Consider the following 18,604-nt stretch of genomic DNA (forward strand, 5'->3'; position numbering starts at 1 on the left):
TGGCTGTAACGGCTGAAATAAATACTGCATCCAAAAGGAAGTAACCTTTGTGGACAGAACTTAACCACGGAAAGGGCTTTGTCCACCTTCGTGGTTACAAGATCAGTTTTTTGCAGATGATGTGGGCTGCTGCCCTCTAGGTGACCTTTCACCATGAGGTTTGGATGAAAGCTGAGCAATTCTAAATTTGAAACCTGCTTTGAATTGGGGATTAAATGTTGCATATGGTGGAGTTAAAGCACCTCAGGGCGCAGTTCAGAGTGGAGGAGGTGGTTGACAAGTGGACTGCTGTACCAGTCTGTTGTGTTGCAGCTTATCAATCTAAACTCACCCTGTAAACAAGAGGCAGACACGACAATCCTCAACAGTGCGTCTGGGTTTGTGTTTAGAGGTGAGGTTAAATGCTAAGTCAGACAAGGGGAGCTCAGAGCAGAGCTGCAGATTTTATGCATGGACAGGATGGCTCCAAGGTGAGGTGTCTTAGAAACGTCCACCTGAGAGAAGACCTCTGAACAGACCCGTGTGGCCTGCCTGGGAGTGCCTCAGTATTCCTGGAGAAGGGAGGGAGGCGGTAGCAAGGACCGTACAGCTCTGCTTCAACTGTGACCCACACTCAGAGAAGCAGTACTGCATGTATGACTGCATGTATAGATGCCACAAGCTGCAAATGCGCAATATGCATCTAGTTTCAGTACTGTATCGTGTTTTATAAAGATATTTTACATAAGCCGTGTGTCGCCGTTTTCTTCAGATTACTCATCAACAACATTCAGCACTAAATCGAGGAACGATAAATCAGGCAGACACCTAAAAACCTTACATCCCAAAACAGTGTCCTCCAAGCACAACATCAAAGACTTTATGTTACTGAAAACAAAAGATTAAAAACAATCTCTGAACCTCGGCTGAAGCCATATTAGATATTTATGCCTTACAAATGAACCTCCCAGCTTGGGGGTAATTATAATAACAAATAGTAAGTCCATCAATCAGTGCTCTGACCCTGGCCCACAGCACACTTTTATTACCCTGTTGGTTTTGTGCAGGCAGACTCCTGCAGCTGCTGCATTCAGCATTGAAATCTGTTCCAAAATGCTGGCCTATAATACACGTACCCTCTCAACATTTCTTTGTTTGCAGATAGATGAGATAAATCGGTGAATGCATGCTGCTGTTTACCACAAAGTGAGAAACAAGTTAATGCTTTTTGTTTCCAGTTGAGATGAAAAAGCAAGCCCCAAGGGTCTTATGAAAGCAACTTCAAACCAAACAAAGGATGGAAAAGAATAAGAACAAATAAATCAGAACAGCAATTGAAGTCTCAAATGAGTTAGATAACTGAATCTAAGTGACAAAAGAAATGCAAGAGGCAAAAGCAAATCTAATTCTACACAAATCTGCACTCAGGTAAGCATTTTAGCCCTTTCTTCGTGTCCCAGAAACATCCATTCATCTTCTCTGCCCACTGTGAGAGAAGGCGTTTATACTGGCTCGCTGAGGGGAGTGTTTGGACTCTGCTCAGCTGTGCTGGGGGAACCGTTTAGTGGGTGAGACCCCAATATGTTTATTTATTTAATAACCCATTTACATGGACGGGAAGCTCACGCCAGCAGTGCACGTTGAAAAACGTTTCAATGGGCATCAAATTTTAGATTTGTCAGACTAAAGGGTAAAGAGAGCGAACACTGCCAACATGTTTTTAATGATTTTCTTCATCAAACATTAATTTCCAAGCTTTGGTTTCCTATTGTGTCTGCGCTATTAAAAACAAAAAAACATGAAAAAACTCTGAAAATCCCACCAGAACAGCTGGAAGGCCCTGATGAATTTGACTTCAGGTTTCTGGATTAGCCGAGAAATCCCTGAAGTTTCTTTTAGAGAGCAGAAAAAAGCCAGAACAATGTGTGTCTTACAGAATAACTCAAATGTGCGTTTGAGCAGGTCTCTGTGCACATTTACACAGTTAAAATAGAGAAGACACTGGTTTGCTTTCTCCTCAGAGGACCGATATGAAAATAACTAAAACAAAGCCAACTTTTATTACAATACCTCAAACTACTTTCACGGCAACTTGAATGTATTCTTCAGAGCTCAATTTTACATTTTTGCTGTGTTAAAAGCATTAACTGAGATGTGATGGGGCAGCTGGGAGATTAAGAAAGGTTTCCAAGTTAAAATTTAACATTAAAAAAGGAAAAAAGAGGGAGAGGGAATCCTGAGTTTCACTTTCCTCTTTCTTGTGGGGGTGGAAGTGAGTTAATAGTTGTTCTGCTCACACACAAACTGCCTGTCAGGGCGCATGGCGCAGCCCGCCAATCACCTGCGAGCAGCAGTAAGTGAACAGGGGCGACTTCGGTGTGTATCAGGAAAAGCACTTTAATGTCCCAGCCCCCCGCTCCCTTCTATGGTGTCCTTTACACATCTGCAAACCTTTACACTTGCTCTATTCTTGGATTTGGAGCTTTTCCGTCTGTGGCCTTGTTTCAGGGTTACTCTACTGAGGCCTCGCACTCTTCCTCTTCCCTTCACCTTCTTCAGGTCATTTATTTCCTTCTATTTTTCTCTCACGCACAGCCCCCTGAGGATTGCTGCTCACGTGATGGAAAATATTGCAACACTGTCCCTGCTGCTGACTGCATCATCCAGCAGGGTTACAGCTGCATTAGTCATGCTAATGAATGTCTCCAGATACAGCCGACACACAGTTAGCAAAGCTTATATACAATGAAATAATAAATAAAACAATGATTTTCTACATGCCCTTTGTCTCCGGTTCTGTTCATAATTTTTATGGACAGGATTTCTAGGCGCAGCCAAGTGGCGGAGGGCTTTCGCTTTGGTGGCCTCAGAATCTCATCTCTGCTTTTCGCGGATGATGTGGTTCTGTTGGCTTCATCGGGTGAGGGCCTCCAGCTCACACTGGAACGGTTCGCAGCCGAGTGTGAAGCAGCGGGAATGAGGATCAGCACCTCCAAATCTGAGGCCATGGTTCTCAGCCACAAAAAGGTGGAGTGCCCACTCCGGGTCGGGGATGAGTTCCTGCTCCAAGTGGAGGAGTTCAAGTATCTCGGGGTCTTGTTCGCGAGTGATGGGAGAAGGGAGCCGGAGATCGACAGACGGATTGGTGCTGCGGCTGCAGTAATGCGGACGCTGCACCGGTCCGTCGTGGTGAAAAGAGAGCTGAGTGTAAAAGCGAAGCTCTCAGTTTACCGGTCGATCTACGTCCCTACCCTCACCTATGGCCACGAGCTGTGGGTAGTGACCGAAAGAACGAGATCGCGGATACAAGCGGCAGAAATGAGCTTCCTCCGAAGGGTGGCTGGCCTCTCCCTTAGAGATAGGGTGAGAAGTTCGGCCATCCGGGAGGGGCTCAGAGTAGAGCTGCTGCTGCTCCACATCGAAAGGAGCCAGCTGAGGTGGTTCAGGCATCTGACAAGGATGCCTCCTGGGCGCCTCCTGGGTGAGGTGTTCCAGGCATGTCCCACCGGGAGGAGGCCCCGGGGCAGACCCAGGACACGCTGGAGAGATTATATCTCTCGGCTGGCCTGGGAACGCCTTGGTGTTCCCCCGGATAAGCTGGAGGAGGTGGCTGGGGAGAGGGAGGTCTGGGCCTCTTTGCTTAGGCTGCTGCCCCAGCGACCTGGCCCCGGATAAAGCGGATGAAGATGGATGGATGATTTTCCAAACAAGATGCTCATTTTCAAAACCAACAGCCCATCTCAAAGAAGACTACTGGCTTAAAGGTAAACTAATTTGCTTTGAGACATCATAATAGAGCTCTATAAACTTAAAACAACCCATCTGAATGTTAAATGATTGTGAAATTGATATAGGTTAGCATGCTACTGTTGCATGTTGTTCCTCCACCTGTATCTACTGACTATTTCTTTGCTAGCAATAGAACAGATTGCGTATTAAGCGAGCTGACACCACACCGTCAGCTTACATGTTATTAGCTATTAGTTGCTTTGCCTGTGAATATAGCTGTTAGTGGTCGGTGCTCTTATCAAGATATTAAATAAATCTGGGTTTAGAATAGTGCATAGCTGCTGTTATATAATGTTTGTTTACCTTGTGCATGCTGCTTCTTAAATCATCTGTGGTTTTGTAAATGCAAGTGTTGCTAAAGACGGTTATTGTGGCAGATGAGGTTTTGACTTCGATAGTAAATGACAGTATGCATGTGTGTGTCTAGCCTATATTTTCTGCATGTTTTATACCAAAATCTTTAAAAAAAAAAAACACAAAAAAAACAAACCTACATTTCATAGTTTGAAAAACGCTTTTTGCTCTCTTCAAAAAAAAAAAAAAAAAAAAAAAATTCTCTTCGAGACACAGGACTTTTCGCAGCGGTGTTTCCTGGTTGAAGAATCACTGCTACTGAGCTGAACAGTTTCCTTTTACATCATATGACTGGGCTGCAGCAGGACAGTCCCCTGATAGAGAAAGAGCGAGCTCTGGGTCTTACTGGTGCCCGAGTCAGTGGCTTGAATTGATATGGCTTGGGACCACCATGGTCCTCCACCACATTAATGTCTGCTTCAAGGGATCCTGGAGGGGAAAAGTCATCAACTTCAAAAGAGCCCCCGGGGTCAGAGCTGCCCGGTGCTTCTGTGTCGCTCTCCATTCTTCTCTGGCCTGAGGATCAGTGAGTAACACCTGCCTCACACATCTCACGTCCTCAGTGCCTCCTCAGGGTCGTTCTCTACCCTTGCACACTTTAAGTATTTTTCAACATTTACTTGTAGGAAACCACAGACAGAACTCGGGTAGTACTGGACATTGGTTACCTATGAGGGAGTTCAGAGAAGAATACGAGGACACCCGTCGCATTTTGTCGATGGTTTCAAAAGAGAGGATGTACTCGTCGTTGTCAGGACTCCCCAGGGTGCTGCTGGCACTGCTGCTGGTGCTCAAGTTACCAGGAGAGAAGGCTGCTGGTCCACCTGGATAGAGGACAGCAATAAGTTATGAGCATTACAAACGTAATCAGTTGAAAAGGAAGCTGATTAGCTGCTGTAAATATGCCATTATGTACATTGAAAAAAAGAAAACAAAACTGAACAGTCTAATCAACAGCCAATCAAGTGTGAAATGTGTAAACTTGGAGGCCAACGACAGAAGTCATAACTTCATTTCAGACGTCAGATCCACTTGTTTCCTGCTGTAACTACCATAAACACCGCTCATTACTCTGACTCACACAACTCCAACTCCCATGCATCGGCCAAACAAACTGCAGGCTGAAATGTGGAAATGGAGATTGGTGGAGAATGGAAATACGTTCTGCTCGGTGCTTATTGATGATAAACACCCCTGTGCATTGGAATAAGCACTGAGAATGTGAATTAGAAATGGTGTGAGCAGTAGGTTAGGCACTTCACCAAGTGCCAGTGATTTAGCACCACTCAGGGCTTAGTCATTGCTCAGCCTGGCAGTGGTAGACAGAGGGAGGGCAGTTAGCTTTGGCTGTCTGAATCACTGAACACAAACAGGAGGTCACAAGCTCACTAAGGACAGTGAGTTGTGCTTGAAAAGCCCTGGACCCTCGTGTTAGATTTACGTGGCTACGGCTTAAATTATTCCATGAATATTTTGATTAGCATTAGGTTTTTTATTGTTTTTACTCACACTTTAACTTCCCTTTTTAAAATATGAATAAGAAGAAAAGTTCACAAAAGGTTTTCTGAAGCGGACAAAGCTTTTCCTTGAAGTTACGGCTGTTTGAGAAGCAGAAAATAAGCGTGACGGGTTGAAAGACTCAATTTCAGTCCGTACAGCTTTTCCTCTGTTTTGTGGTTGTCACGCTGACCACCAGGAAGGACAGAAATGGACAACGCAAGGACCAACTGACCAAATTACCCTGAATCACACCAGCGGCAGACCAAAAAAACAAAAACAAACACAAAGCAAACCCAAAAACAAACAAAAAAGTTAAAAATTTGAGTCCTAAAAATGATTTTTGTACTGGGGATTAGTAAAGATAGAATACCTGCCAAACAAGTAACATGAAGAAAACTCTGTGAGCTGGCCAAATGTCAGCAAACCCTTCTTGTTAACAGGGAGGATTCACACGTACTCGAGTCGTGCTTTGATGCTGAGGTGATCTGCTCACAAGCAAATCAAACTGCATTCATTTAAATGCTCCAGATTTGCCAAAAAATATATCAAGTAAAACATATGACAATATTCAGAGTGAGCTGGTTGCTTGTGCAGCTTGTCATTCAACATCAAAAGAGACGTGAATAATCACCCTGTTAAAAACAAAGGCAGCTGGTCTGGCTCATGCTGACTGATAACTGAAGCTCTGTTAGTTTGTTTTGTCAATGATTGGCTGCAAAGATCCCCTCCCCGGTCACCCAGCGTCATACAGTGCAGTATGCCTTTGGTTTAAAGTTCAGCACCATGGACAGCTCCACATTTCCACTGGTGATTAGGCCGCTCAGGATTCAGATGCTCTGAACCCTCGATTTCCTTAACACGGTTATCTCAGTCATCTATTTATTGTCGCTGGCTCTGAGGGAAGGTGGCCTTAAAGACAGACGATGACCTGAGGAGCAGCACCAATCCCGCCCAATATAAGATAAATAAGGATTACGATCCAAGATGGCGCCGCGTATGGATGCCCTGGTGCTTCAGTGCGTTACTTCTGTCTTGTTTTTGTGCATAACTTCTGTGTCTGGGCACTCCTCTGGATATTCTTACACCAGAGAAGAGCTTCTTAACCACAGGACTACAACACCTGTGGATTTACTTCCAATATTTGTCGCATCCGCGGCAGATTTACTGCAGACTCTGATCAGGAAAGTGAGACGCCGAAAGAGAGGTAAGCGAGCCGGCGCACTCGTGCGTCTGAGGAGACGTGGACTGCGAACTGCTCTTCCTGGGATCTTCCTTTCCAATGTACGATCACTCAGGAATAAGACAGACGAACTGGCCCTGATGAGAAGCATGAACAGAGACTTTGCCTCCTCCTGTGTGTTATGTTTTACGGAGACGTGGCTCTGTGAGGACATCCCGGACTGCGCGCTCAAGCTGGAGGGCTTTCATCTGCTGCGCGCGGACCGGCAGGCCTCTCTCTCTGGTAAGACCAAAGGTGGAGGTGTCTGCTTCTACATTAATAGTGGCTGGTGCACAGATGTGACAGTGATTGCTCAGCACTGCTCTTCCTCTCTGGAATACCTTTTCATTCACTGCAAACCGTTTTATTCTCCGCGGGAGTTTGCTTCATTCATCCTGGCCGCTGTTTACATCCCGCCAGATGCGGATGCGCAGGCAGCTCAGTGCGCACTCGCGGAGCAGATACTGCACATGGAGCGGACATTCCCGAACTCTCTCATCATTGCTCTTGGGGACTTTAACAAAGCCAATCTGAGCCATGAGCTTCCCAAATACAAGCAGTATATTAAATCCCCGACCAGAGAGGAGAGGACATTAGACCACTGTTACAGCACGATCAGCGGGGCCTATCGTGCGGTGCCCCGCGCTTCACTCGGACTTTCTGACCACGTCATGATCCACCTAATCCCCGCGTACAGACAGAGGCTGAAGCTCTCCAAACCTGTCGTGAGGACCAAAAAACTGTGGAGCAACGAGGCTGTGGAGGAGCTTCGCACGTGTTTGGAGTCTACAGACTGGGACACAATGAAGGCTGCTTCTAACAGCTTGGACGAGTTTACGGACACTGTCACCTCCTATATCCACTTCTGTGAGGACAGCATTGTGCCATCACGCACCAGGGTGAGTTATAACAATGACAAACCCTGGTTTACTCCTAAACTCAAAAAGCTGTGGCTGGAAAAGAGAAAGGCGTTCAGAAGCGGAGACAGGGACTGCTACAGAGAGGCCAAGTACAGGTTCACTAAAGAAGTGGACATTGCCAAACATCAGCACTCTGAGAAGATGCAGCAGCAGATCTCAGAGAATGACTCGGCCTCTGTGTGGAAAGGTTTTAGGAATATCACCAACTACAAGCCTAAAACTCCCCACTCCACTGATGACTTGCTCTTGGCCAACACCCTTAACGACTTTTACTGCCGTTTTGACGAGCCATCAGGCAGCCTTCACACCTCCAACGACCCCAACAATAGAGACACTTTGGACACTCATTCCCCCACCTCTCCCCCCTCCATAGAGCCATCACCACCTTCAATCACTTCACCTGCAACACCCCCCTCCTCACCCCACACAAAGGAGGATTTCACACCACCTCCTCCCACCACAACTCTTCATATTCATGAAGCAGATATGAGGAAGCAGTTTAAGAGTCTGAATGCTCAAAAAGCTCCCGGCCCAGACGGTGTGTCTCCTGCCACCCTCAGACACTGTGCAAACGAGCTGGCCCCAGTGTTTTCTGGCATTATCAACTCCTCACTGCAGGCATGTCATGTGCCTGCCTGCTTCAAGTCCTCTACCATAATCCCTGTCCCCAAGAAACCTAGGATCACTGGACTAAATGACTACAGACCCGTGGCTCTGACATCTGTGGTCATGAAGTCATTTGAGCGCCTGGTTCCCTCCTATCTCAAGACCCTCACGGCCCCCCTCCTGGACCCCCTGCAGTTTGCATACAGAGCCAACAGGTCTGTAGACGACGCCATCAACATGGCCCTACACTTCATCCTGCAGCATCTGGACTCCCCAGGAACCTACACCAGGATCCTGTTTGTGGACTTCAGCTCTGCCTTCAACACCATCCTTCCAGACCATCTCCGAGGCAAGCTTTCCCAGATGAATGTGCCTGATCCCATCTGCCGGTGGATCACTGACTTCCTGACGGACAGGAAGCAGCATGTGAGGCTGGGAAAGAATGTCTCGGACTCCCGGACCATCAGCACCGGCTCCCCTCAGGGCTGTGTTCTTTCTCCTCTGCTCTTCTCCCTGTACACCAACTGCTGCACCTCCACCCACCAGTCTGTCAAGCTAATCAAGTTTGCAGATGACACCACCGTTATCGGACTCATCTCGGACGGGGATGAGTCTGCCTACAGGAGGGAGGTTGAACGTCTGGTGTCCTGGTGCAGCCACAACAACCTGGTGCTGAATGCCCAGAAGACAGTGGAGATTATTGTGGACTTCAGGAAGCACACAGCTCCACTCCCCCCCATCATCCTGACTGACACCCCCATCACCTCTGTGGACTCGTTCCGCTTCCTGGGTACCACCATCACCCAGGACCTGAAGTGGGAGCCCACCATCACCTCCGTCATCAAGAAAGCCCAGCAGAGGATGTACTTCCTGAGGCAGCTGAAGAAATTCAACCTGCCAACACGGACGATGATGCAATTCTACACCGCAATCATCGAGTCCATCCTCACCTCCTCCATCACCGTGTGGTACGCTGGAGCCACTATCAGGGACAAACAGAGACTGCAGCGTGTTGTGCGCTCTGCTGAGAAGGTGATTGGCTGCAGACTCCCATCTCTGCAGGACCTGTACACCTCCAGGACACTGGGGCGTGCAGCTCGGATCTCAGCTGACCCTTCTCACCCTGGACACAGTCTGTTTGACCTGCTCCCCTCAGGCAGGAGGCTCCGGTCCATTCGCACCAGAACCTCTCGCCATAAGAACAGTTTCTTCCCCTCTGCTGTTGGACACATGAACAATAACCATATGACTTTACCCGCCACTAACACATGACCCTACGCTGTGTTCACTGCATCATTCCATGTTTGGCACTGATCACCACCTGCACTCATGTATATATCTATCTACTTACAGGGCTCTAGAGTGCGACCAATTTGGTCGCAAATGCGACCAAATTTCTCCATGGTGCGACTAATAAAAAATACTTGGTTGCACTGGTGCGACCAAGTAAAAAAAATACTTGGTCGCACCGGTGCAACCAAGTATTTTCTCGGAAAAAAAGTTTCAGCAACCCTGAAAGTCTCCGTGTGTTCAACAACAGGCACACATTATGCCCATGTCGTGTTCTAAACCAATCAGAGATACTCAGAGGCGGGGACCTCTGTGATTGGCCGTGGTCCAGATATTCCTGCAGACCTACTTGTGTTTACGTTTGAAAGTGCGGGCAGATAGAGAAGGGTGAGTAGCCCAGGTCAGAAGTGTATGAAGTTGGTATTGAGAAAATATGAAAAGAACAATTGATAACTTTTTCGTTAAGTTAAGGCCTGATCAGTCCAAAATTCTGAGCCAGCGCTCTGACACGGAGCCATCAACCTCTCCGTTTTTGTCAAACACTGGTCCGGAGACGGCATCAGAAAATGAGCCACATACGATCGACTCCCAGCCGGAGTCCACTGAAAGTAATCGAGTGGCTTGACCAGTTTCCCTGGCTAAGATACAGCCAAGCTGACAATATGATGCACTGCATTTATTGTCGCGAGTGTGGAAAGACCATGGCCGGCAACACAGCATTTGTCACTGGTGCTAATACGTTTCGAATTGAAACGCTGAAAAAGCATACAGCATCGAGAAGACACATTATATGCCGCGATAAATGCTCTGCCAAAATGTCCCCGCTCCTCACTGCCTTTCAGCGGCAGGCAGGAGTAAACGGGTCATCGGAGGAGGCCGAGATGATCATTAAGTTTAACATCGCCTACAATATTGCAAAAGAAGAAGTTCCGTTTACTAAGTTCAAGTCAGAAATAACTCTTCACAGGAAAAATGGCTTGGACATAAACCCCACATACAGCAATGATGTTGCGTGCGCCCAGTTTATAGGCGTAATCGCTGACACACTGAAAAAAAAGACGTCAGTGGAAATTGCGAACAGTACATACATGGCCTTCCTGATCGATGGAGACACAGACATCGCCACAAAAGAATGTGTCATTGTGTACGCTCGTATCTTGCAAAAAGGAAGACCAGCGAATATACTGATTGGACACATTGAGGTCCAGCATGCCCATGCCCAAGGTAAGCCATGTCATGTCACGTAGCCTATGTATATGATTAATAATATTACGTCGTGTTACTGAATTAACCATATCTAGCATGTTCTTATCATTGAAAATTAAACATAGCAATAATACATGAATATAGAAACTCAAACTGAAAAAGACTGCATTGTAAACTCTTGATCTGATAAGTAAATGGTATTTTTTTTTAATTTGTTTAGGAATTTATGCTGCCTCAAAGAAAGCATTTGCTGCTCTTGGGGACCAGTGCAGTAACTGGTTGGATAAAATCATTGCTATGGGGGCTGATGGAGCTGCTGTTAATTTGGGCAGCAAAGGGGGTGTCAAGTTAATCATTTTGAAAGGTTGTTAGTTAATCATTTACAAATAAAAAAAAACGTGAACATGTAAAACTGCGGTGTTAAGTAATGCAGTTTAAAAATTTGGGTACGCCTAACTTTTGTGCTTGTACGCCTAAATTTTGTGCTGGTGCGCCTAAATTTTATTTTTAGGCGCACCAGTGCAACCATGGCAAAAAGTTAGTCTAGAGCCCTGACTTAGCACTTTTAATTCTTATTCTTATTTTTATTTTCATGTCTATTTAAGCGTAATTTATGACAGCATGTTTGCACTGAAGCACCGCAGCGATTTCCTAATGTTGTAAACCTGCTCAACATTTGGCAATAAAAACCCTTTCTGATTCTTTCTGATTCTGATTACTCTGAACTCTGAATCATGCAAAGCTGCTCAGGCAGAGTAGCATATAAAATGTGGACTTGAATAAGAGCCTAAAGGAGGTAAGAGGATATAGAAAAAATACTTTTACTTTAAAGTAAAAATTAAAAGAAAATGGAGAGGCGAAGCTGAAGACTAAGATGAAAATTATAACATTTATAGGTGAAAAACTCTCAATAATCATCGGCCAGTGCAAAGGTGAAGCAGCAACAATTAAAAAATTTCATTTAGCTGGATTTGACAAGTTTAGTCTCTCTTGGTAACTTTGATGCAGTTTGACTCACTAGGTTGGCGTGCCCTCCACAGCAGAGTGTTAGCATGAAGAAGTGTTTTTGGATAGGGATTTCTCTGGGAAAGGGCCAAGGTCCACCTCTGAATAGCAAACATACACTTACACAACAAAATACTGCAGGCGTACTAAATATTCTCTGGGTGTTACGCTTATGCCTAACATGACACACGAGTGTCGAGTTAAGCATCGTGACAAAGATGATGTGAAAATGTTTTTTTACACGTGAGAGCCGGGTTCGAATCAACAAGCTGAAGAACTCTGCCTGTTTGGAAACCTGGTCACGACCTCTCTGGTGGTTGTGAAACCTCTTATTAATGCACACTGAGTCACACTCAGGAATAACAAAATGCAGAAGTTAGCCTGAAGAATAACATCCAGAATCCGCAGCTGATGTAGAATGTGATATTTCTCTTTCCTTGAAATAGTTCAATTTAATAAGCTCTATAAGTCTATGTCTTAATGCAACCCTCCTAAAAATCATTCTTAAACTCGACTTTGTCTATTTCACACACATTAATTTGCCAGCACTCCCTGTCGCTCGGTCTTACCCTCTTCATTGAGGTTGAGGTTTTGCAGACTTTTGTTCAGGTTGCGGGCAGTGGTAGCAGTTCGGATGTTGGTGTAGGAGTTGACTGATCGTAAGCGAGGGATGGCCGGGCTGTCCCTCACTGGAGTCAGGTTACCAGGCTCTGAGCATGAAATGCAGAAAAGCACATTAATTAGATCACAGATTATCCCAAACAGCTCAAAATGATTAGGTTTCCCAGTCTGACCCAACTCAATCATTGTGGGAACTTCATAACCTAAAATAACAACTTAAAAAACTGTTTAAGTGGTTTCGCGTTTCTGACTAAGAACCTTTGAGAATTTTGACTCAAGTCCAAATCTAATTTCTCAGTAAACAGCTGTACACATGTTTGCCATGTACGCGACAACAGTTCTGCCTTAAGATAAGAAAAAAAAAAAATAGTGATTTGCCATTTCACCTTCTCTTCGTCCTAAATCGAGCCATAAAAAATGGAAACAAGAAATTCAAATTGACTCTACATAAACTCACTCATCCCAGTCGACCCACTCTCCCTGCACACACCTGCATACAGGAGAGGTATGACTTCAGCTTTCAATCCTCTGACCGCTGCTAAATTTGATCTCTTACCACTGATACATAAATATCCTGTAAATTAAGCCCGATCTGTATCACAGGAAACATCAACCTTATTCAAATGATTATAAAAAAGTCATATTCTGGGTCAAGGGTCATTCAGATAATAACACAATGAAAATCTCAAACTAGGTTTTGGCCTACGCGTGTACAAATCCCACATGCTTAAAATCTGACACAGTGACTCTGATTAAAGGAACTGCTGATCACATACCCGCGGTGTTGGCCGGTGACGGCACGGAGTAGTTCTTCTCTTCCTCAATAAACTGGAGGGCAACAGTACAGAAGTTGCTCTCATATTGGACGACCAGGTGACTGAGTGCTACCACCAGCTCCTGCCAAATGCATATGCAAAAAAGACAGCATCAACCATGATGATCGTTCCGTTTGTTTTAGGTGTAAGGTAACAAAGGAGCTAAGTCCTCTAATTCAGATGTTTTTATTGGTTTATTTTTGGATCTTTTACCTGCCACAAAACAAAAAGCAAACGCTACAATCTTCTCTTGCTGTCTTTTCTCAAGACACATTTGTTAGCAACTCTTAAACAAACAGACTTTTTGGGTTTTTGTCTGGTTATCTTGAAATATGAAATGTTGTTTAAAAAAATTAAAATTTCTAGTTTCACAAGTAACAAAGAGCAGCCAAGTGCAGGAACTTATCAATACCCAGCAGGCCACACACAGGCCGTGGATTATTTCATGGAATTAAATCATCTCAAATGCACCAGTACACCAGTGATCTTAGTAGAAGTGTAGTTTAGGGCAGGGATAGCTCAGTAGGTAGAGTGGTGGCCCCATGATCGGAAGGTCGGGGGTTCGATTCCCCCGAACAGCTACCCTGAGGTACCCCTGAGCAAGGTACCGTCCCTACACACTGCTCCCCGGGCGCCCAGTGGCTGCCCACTGCTTCACTGAGTGAATGGGTTAAATGCAGAGAGGGATTTTCCCCACGGGGACCAATAAAGTACACTTTCTTTCGTCTTTCTAGGCCTAGTTTTATGTCCTTCTGCTGTTTTTGCACATTTTTTTAAATTCCCAATTTCTACATTTATCAGTTTGCAACTATATTTTATGCAAGTGTCTGTCTGCGTGCTGTAGCAACCTTTCGGACCACAGGGCTGCCATCGTTGATGAGCTGGGCCAGCATCATGGCCACGTTGTGGTCGATGGTGGTGGAGTGGTCCGTCCTCTCAGCAGAGTTCCCCACAAACGTCCCCAAAGCAAAGACAGCTGCACACCTCACCTGCAACAGCACAACCCACACAACACCTTAAGCTTTCTCTCCTCCTCGTTCAGTAATGATGTTAAAAGTTAAAAGCTGGCTTCGCTGTGGTTTAGTCTCCACAGTAAACGCTGCAGCTCTAGCTTTCTATTTATTTTTACCTGACAGTGATTTTGGGGTTCGGCCGTTTACCCCGAAAACCAAATATTTCCTCAGCAAACTGATACAAAAATATTTTAATGTCTTGTGGAACCAGTGGGGAAGAGTTTTAGAGGTAATTATAGTTCAATATTCTCTCACTGCACCAGTATGAAATTCAGAGATGCTGGATGCTTCGCTGACCTGTATCACTAACTCATTACTTTTTCTACGCTGCCTCATTGGATTTTTAATCTAAACCTGCTTTGCCCAAAAGGAATTTCCCATCAGGGATCGGATTCACAAACCAAACCTTATTACCACACAAGAATGAATATTTGGTTAGCTTATTTGGAGGCGATTAGATTTCAGGACACAGCTGCAGTGATGCTAAAATAAACAGATGTTACTTTGTTGCAGTTTGCTCCAATTAAAGAGGTTCAGCTCAAACAGTTCAGATGAACATTTCATAATTCACTTCAGCAAGAGCTGATTAAAATCAGAAAATCCAAGGTAATCTTTAAGACAATAGTTACAGGAAAATGCAACATGTCATATACACTCACTAGACAATTTGCCTTCAGGACCGTCTTAGCACAGATTCAATGAGGTTATGAAAACATTTCTCAGGGATTTTGTCCACAACGACTTGATAGCATCACATGGCTAAAAAATACACAGTGAGAATCTCCCGCTCCACCACATGCCAAAGTTGTGTTACCGGATCGAGATCAAGTGAATGTAGAGGACATATGAGTGCAGTGAACTCACTGTTATGGTGAGTCAATCTCAGCAGCTCAGCAGTGTCTGAAACACTAAGACCAGCCCGTCCGATACCAGCAATCATGCCACATTCAAAGTTACTTAAATCACATTTCTTTCACATTCTGACGCTCACTTCAAACTTCAGCAGGTCGTCTTCACTGTGCCTAATGCCTAAATCCATTTAGTTTCCGCCAAGTGACTGGCTGACTAAATATTTGGGTTAGCAAGCATTTCAAATGGTGTACTTAAAGTGAAAGGTGAGTATAGGTTATATAAGAGTTGTTGGATGTTGTCAGAAACGGAACATAAAAGATCCCGACAACAATAAAAAGCAGTCTCGTCTCACAACACAAAGGAAAATAGTCCCAAATTTGAATGTCGTGCATTTCAACTGGAAATATATTTTCTGTCTGCAGCACAACTTTAGTTTAGACAAAGCAGGAAAGAAAAAAAACAATTGTATTTTCCCCCAAACCACAATCTTATTCCAAACGAACACGGCTGTTTGAAATTCCAGACCCTACCTTTAATAAATGGAAAACATTGGTTTTGTGTAAATAGACACGAATCAGTACATATAGAATAGAATAGAATAGAATAGAATAGACTAGGCAGGAATAAATGGTTATGTTGGACGGGAGAGACCTGACAATCAAGCTGGAAATTTTGTGTTTAAGAACATGAATCAACAGATTTGAATTCATGGCTATTTCACAACTGTCACGAGACTGTGTTGAACAAGGAGATATGAGACATCATCCATTCATAAAAAAATAAATTAATTAAATAAAATTAAAACATGTGCTACTAAAGGGGTGCTTTCCTTTTAAAATGGTCTTAGATTAACTTGATAAACATTATTCTGAATGGAGGAGCAGGCGTAGGAGGAATGTTTTTCCTCAGCTCGAGTGAGCTCTGATTGAGGATTTTGTCTGCATATCTGTGTGTTTGTGGGTTGCAGAGCCATGTACGATTTTAGATGCCATCTCAGTTCTGTCCCCTCAGACTTTTGCTTAAACGTAATTAAACTCTTTGCACAGTCACTCACCTCTGTGCATCTTCACCTACTTCCAGAAGCCTCTGTGCATACACGGGCACGTGTTCCCATCTCTTCAGAGTTTTAAAAAAAATTGACTTTAATTCCTGAATTCATTTCCCCAGCTACAACCCAAAAATAAAAGTAGAATATTTTGTTGAATAATTTTATTTCACAGGGTCTTGTCCTCAAAAGAGAACTGCCTGCTTACGATGTGGCTGTGCAACGTGAGCAAAGCAACTATCAAAACACAAATAATGTTTGAATTTAACACAAGGAGAGCTTTAAAACGCAGTAACCTATCTGTGAATGCACAATTTCGCCACAGTTTGATCAGAATCAGTCAGTTGGAGCTTTCAGTGGGCTTGAACAAACCAACAGAACATGTGTGGGTCACAGATGCTGTCTGCAGACCTCAGTTTCAAGCCCACAGCCAAAGCAGCTGTCTGCGCTGGGAAGGACGCCGTTACTGAGCCAGGAACAGATGTTCCCCGTGTGGCTTGTGTGAACAGGGGGCACCGAGTGTCTTGGTGAACTTCAGGGCAAACTCAGACTCACTGTCCCTCTGGTCCACTCATGACCCAGTCAGACAGAAGCCAGCGTGGGCTGGTGTTAAAGATTGAGCGAGTGCACTGAGCAGGGCAGTCCCGCAGAAAACAAACATGCTTTAAACCTTTTCTAACAAACACACTGCATCCCTGAAGTTTTCTCAACTCCACCTGGAGGTGTGCAAAAACGCAGATGTCTGATTCAGTTTTTAAGCTGCTAGCTTCCTAGAACAAAGTCAAAAATAATAATGGTCCGGAGAATTCACAGCATGTGACTGGACCCACATCTGATGTGGACAAACTCCTGACGCCATCGCTCATTTGTGACTCAGGAGGCACTGAAAATAAAGACATTTGGCCCAGTGTTTAGTAACATTTGTTACCACGCATCAGTCCAAACTGTGGAGAGCCAAATAAATACATTCATGGTCTGTTTGTGATTTTTCTATAATTTCATGTTTATTTTTATGACTTCTAAGAAGAGACAGATTTAAAAACACCGGCACAGTAAAACAACTGAACAGTTAAAATTACAGACTGTGGAATATCAATAAAAATGTCTTATTATAAATTTAAGACATTTGTTATCTTGGACATCGGAATATTTTTGGGAAGCTTCATGATGTAAGAGTTCAGAGAAAAATGTCTTTAAATGAAAGGAAGGGAAATCTTTTCATTTCCTGTCCACATTGTTTTCTTTCTTTATTATTTCTTACAAAAAACTTTGTTTTTGAGTTTTGTAATGGGAAGTCTGAAAAGTCTTTTCTTTTTTCCCTGACTGACCACTGATATTACATTTCAAAAGTAAAAAGCCCCAAACTCTTAAAATATTCTCTTTATTTAGCTGCACTCTAGACTATAGTTTTAGTTGAGATGCCTTTTTCTTATACAACTCTTCTAAGACTCGTCCAAATGAAAAACTCAAGCAGAAGTCAAAATATTCTGATGCATGCAGAGACCGATCTGCGTATTCTGCCACCTCGTGGTTCCGATGCTCTTGCAGTGGCAGATTGAGTATCTACAGGTGCTGCTGTGACAGCAGAGGGTCTGTTGGACTCCAGATGTTAGCCAGTGGTCACCAGCTAATGTTTGTCATACAGATTTTGTGTTTAAATGTCACCCAGAAACTGATCTACTGGAATGTCTTGTTTTTTTTCATCAGCACATTAAAAAACGACAACAACAAACGAGGCTTCTTGGGCTGAATCGTGTAATACGTATTTGCACACTGACCTTTTTAGTCACTAATTCAAGTGAAACAACCTGTGAAATATTCTACTGACAGCAAAAATCCCCCCAACACAAAAAACTAAATGTGAGTGAGAGCTCCTTGAGGCAGTTTGGAGGAAACACAGTTAAACAAACAGCAGCTGGTCAATCATCCTAACTGACACGAGGTTTCACTGGCTGCAGGCCATCAGTTAAAACCTGTCCAGGTTACACTGGTCCGAGCAACTAACAATATGCTTCACAATAAAGTCAGTTAATTGAGTTAATTGATCCACTCGGCACAGCCTCTGAAGAAAGGAAAACTCTTCATGTGTTGGAAAGAAGTTAAGAAATTGCTATTACTACTAACTTTCAGCACTTCCCTTGAATCCTGTGTAGGTCTCTAGCCTGCAACAACAGGTCGACAGGACTTTTACTGAAACTAGAATCAGGGCAGAAGTTTCAAGGTAACATTTCTTAGAACATGAAAATCTGTCTAAAAATCTGGTTTAATTTAAGTTGAAGAACTAAATCTGAAGGTTATGCATATTTTGGAAATTAAGCTGTGCTGCTCTTCCTTTTTCCTCAAACGAACGTCTTAATCATCTCTAAAGACTTTCTTGTATTAGACACAAC

The 18,604-nt window shown here is 44.1% G+C and overlaps 1 protein-coding gene across 5 annotated transcripts in view; it reads right to left on the reverse strand.

Moving 5' to 3' along the window:
* Positions 1-18,604, reverse strand: part of rptor (regulatory associated protein of MTOR, complex 1) — a 204,499-nt gene that overhangs the window by 39,153 nt on the left and 146,742 nt on the right. For all 5 annotated transcript variants that reach the window (XM_082537586.1, XM_082537589.1, XM_082537588.1 and 2 more), the window contains 4 exons: positions 14,153-14,293; positions 13,266-13,386; positions 12,438-12,578; positions 4,791-4,946 (listed from right to left, as the gene is read on the reverse strand). In XM_082537586.1, coding sequence (XP_082393712.1) covers positions 4,791-4,946; positions 12,438-12,578; positions 13,266-13,386; positions 14,153-14,293 — 559 coding nt within the window. The remainder of the gene's footprint in view (positions 1-4,790; positions 4,947-12,437; positions 12,579-13,265; positions 13,387-14,152; positions 14,294-18,604) is intronic.

Source organism: Aulonocara stuartgranti (assembly GCF_965226115.1).
Source record: "Aulonocara stuartgranti genome assembly, chromosome: 6".
In the NCBI taxonomy this organism is placed as follows: domain Eukaryota; kingdom Metazoa; phylum Chordata; class Actinopteri; order Cichliformes; family Cichlidae; genus Aulonocara; species Aulonocara stuartgranti.